This window comes from Atta colombica, unplaced genomic scaffold (genome assembly GCF_001594045.1).
Source record: "Atta colombica isolate Treedump-2 unplaced genomic scaffold, Acol1.0 scaffold202, whole genome shotgun sequence".
NCBI classification, from domain to species: domain Eukaryota; kingdom Metazoa; phylum Arthropoda; class Insecta; order Hymenoptera; family Formicidae; genus Atta; species Atta colombica.
The window spans coordinates 82,961-86,563 of record NW_017259297.1 but is presented as its reverse complement, the minus strand read 5'-3'; the positions used below and the strand labels follow the sequence as shown (position 1 = coordinate 86,563).

The 3,603-nt window shown below is 27.1% G+C and overlaps 1 protein-coding gene across 1 annotated transcript in view; it reads left to right on the top strand.

Moving 5' to 3' along the window:
• Positions 1 to 3,603, top strand: part of LOC108687215 (hydrocephalus-inducing protein) — a 48,595-nt gene that overhangs the window by 13,954 nt on the left and 31,038 nt on the right. The window contains exon 5 of the mRNA XM_018192872.1: positions 2,031 to 2,318. Coding sequence (XP_018048361.1) covers positions 2,031 to 2,318 — 288 coding nt within the window. The remainder of the gene's footprint in view (positions 1 to 2,030; positions 2,319 to 3,603) is intronic.

The window sequence follows — 3,603 nt, the reverse complement described above, 5'->3', positions numbered from 1 at the left end:
TATATATATATATATATATGTATGTACATATACACTACTCAACAAAAAATAGGGAACACTTTACAACACGCTCAAAATTGAACACCGTAACTCAGTGAAAAATTATTGCAGACAAAAAAATCAAAAAAAGACTTGAAAGCTTGAAATCTCTACTTTCGAAATAGATTAATATTTCAATCTGACTGATTCTTTACGGAGATATACAGACATAAATGAATCTCCGTCAAATCTGAAAATTTTTTACAAACTTTACGAAGATCTATGACATGAAGTAAAATTTACACAATGATTATTTTTGCTTCAACTTTCAATAACTCGGCGAAAAAAATCGTTCAGCACTCAATAAAAAAACAAATTGAAGGTAAAGATTCACTCTTTTGATGCCGTAAACCACATTTTTGTGTGAATTTTACTTCACGTCATAGATCTTCCTAAAGTTTGTAAAAAATTTTCAGATTTGATCGGGGATTCATTTATGTCTGTATATCTCCGTAAAGAATCAGTCATTGAAATATCAGTTACCGATTTCGAAAATAGAGATTTCACGTTTTCAAATGCTTTTTGATTTTTTGTCTGCGATAATTTTTCACAGAGTTACGGTGTTCTGAATATTGTGCAATTTTAAGCGTGTTCTAAAGCGTTCCCTATTTTTTGTTGAGTAGTATATTTTAAATAGTATCAATCTAAATAGTATCTTTTTAAGATTAATTTTTTAAATCGACTTTTAATTTCTATGAAGTAAAATTAATATAATATATTTAGTAGATATAAATATAGATAGTAGGACTCAATACAATTTATTATGAAATGATATAAATAATACTATCACGTTAAATAGCTAAATCGTTAAATTGCAGTATCAAACGATCGATGTATCGTAATTCGTTTAATACCCGAAGAAATGGTTTCTCTCGAAGTAAAATTTATTCCGCGAGAGATCGGCAAATACAAAAGTCAAGTGCGGCTATTTATTACCGATAATCCGTATGAAAATCTAATAATTGATTTGAAGAGCGAAACGTATGCAGAATTAATTGTATTAGATGGATTAGAGCTCATGAATACAAAACTTAAGTCTATCAATGAAAGAAAGGAATCTAATGCAAAATCGCGAAGATCGTTAAAATCAAATAGTACAACAAGAGGTAATCAAAATTGAAAAAGAATATAAGAATAAATTATAAAGAAATGTAATTGTAAAAAATATAATTATAAAGAATTATAATTTCATTACAATTTTTTTTATTTTTGTTTATTACTTAATCTTTTTAATAAATTTGTCAAAAGTATTTATTTATTATCTATTGTAATTACTTTCAATATGAGTATTAATGAATTAATTATTTTATAACAAGCAACAATATAATTTATGATATCTTTTATCGATCTCCTATAAATTCTCTTTCAAGTATAATTTATACATTTTTCATTGCTCTGTGATTTATGTCTCGCAGTTTCAACACCGACAACGCTCCCAGTTTCATTGATCTATATGCTGGATTATGGATACTGCTTTGTTAATAAAATATACAGGAAGAGCTTCAAAGTCGTTAATAAATCAATAAACCAGTATTTACGTTTTCAATGGAGTGCACATCCCAACGTTGTATTTACTCCGTCAATCGGTCATCTGAAATCTTTAACTTGTAAAGAAATCGTTGCGACATTTCTTTCTTCGGAACCAACAATTTACATTGACGTAATATAAAATTATCAAGTTTACATTTGTAAACTATGGTTAATTAATATTTGCAATTTGCATAAATTAAAAAAATTTTTTCGTTTAATATTATAGCATATCGATAACAATTAATTAAAATTACATTATCGAAACTAGTATTCCAAAACGTACATACATTTAATTAAAGTAATAAAAATATTTCTATATAAAAAAATAAGTAAATTTTAACAAAAAAATATCAAAATAAAAGATCAAATTTCATAAATTTTCAAGTAAGATCAGTTGCATTTCTTTGTTTGGTATTGCTGCATATTAAACTCATATAAAAATATTGTTTTCTTATTAACAGACGTGTCTCGAATGTACAGTCTGTGCAATTGAGCTCGCCAATTCCGTGAAAGAATCATCATGGGACGATCGAGAGACACAGGTGCGATGGGTAACAATAAATTCGGATGCCAAGGAGCCAAATGCAGAAATAGCTAAAAAAACAATTGAGCCTGTTAACGAGCCGAAACATGAAATCATTCCTGGTACGATGAAGTGCATCCAAGTGTTACTTAACGCCATCGTAGCATTTTCCCAATATTCTTGCTCCGTTAAAGAAATCAATTTCAAGAACACGCTAATGTTTCAGGTTGTATACTATAATTACGAATTTTATATCTTACATTCAAATATTAAATTAGACCATGATTACTATTACTATGGTGTAAGATTTTGCTATAACTATATCGATAATAATTTATATTTAAAAGGATTTCGAAATATGGCACAAAAATTTTTTTATTTAACATACAAATGTAAAATATTTCTTCAAAGTTTGCAGAAATTTGTAAAAATTATTTATAGATATTTGTAATGTTTTTAAATTAGAGTAAAGCGAGGCTATTTTGTCCATTTCTCACAATATTGTTTATGTTTCTAAACAGCGTATACTGAATATTTAAAGGTCATGCTTGTGCTTTCAAGAAGCAATCATTATATATAAGATAATTATTAGGTATGGGAAAAAGTTCGTGGCGTTTTTTTAATGCCATCTAACGGGAAAAACGCCACGAACTTTTTCCCACACTTAATATAAGCATGTTTCTGCAAAAAGATATTGTTTGTTACTATAAATTTTATATTATTTTAAGCTTGTAAATGACAGAATAGTCCTGCTCTACTCTTTCAATTTTCTCGATCTGCGATAGTTTCTTGTATTCCGTATGTAGCATAATATAATTATCAATTTTTTTTTACAACTGAAACACTCAGCTGATTATTTGATTTAATCGGAGCGAAAAATACAGATTATAAATAATTTCGCAATCGTTCGTTCGGATTTAAATATTTGTTTGTAATAACGCGAATATATTTTCTAAATTGACGCATTTGCAACAAATCACACGAACGTCATGAAATTTGATAAAATGCAAACCGTCGCTGTTACTTTCATATCTGATCCAATTCCGACTTGTTTGCACGAAAAATAAAGAAAAAAATCAAAATCAAAAATCACTTCCACAAGCAGTGGATTATTTTAACTTTTGTGTACTATTCGATTAAAATCGATAATATATTAATCCTTTTGGATAATAAAAATTGATTCTCTCGGCTTTCAATATTTTTTCTCTGCATTATGTATTAGTTGTAGCATGCATCAATCTTGACATATTTTTTTAAAATGTTTAAATATCTGTAGTTAAAGATGTTAACATATTATTTGCATAATACTGCCCATTAAATTTAAAAAAACGCAAAATAAAAATAACATCCAATAAAATGCAGTCAAAATGTAACAATACCAATTTATTATAAATATATCAGAAATCTCTCTCTCTTTTTCTCTCTTTTTATGTGGAAATGCGAAAATAATATAAGCTATAATAAATAAGCTTTTATTTTTTCTTTCTTTTATTTAGCTTTAAATAATTTAT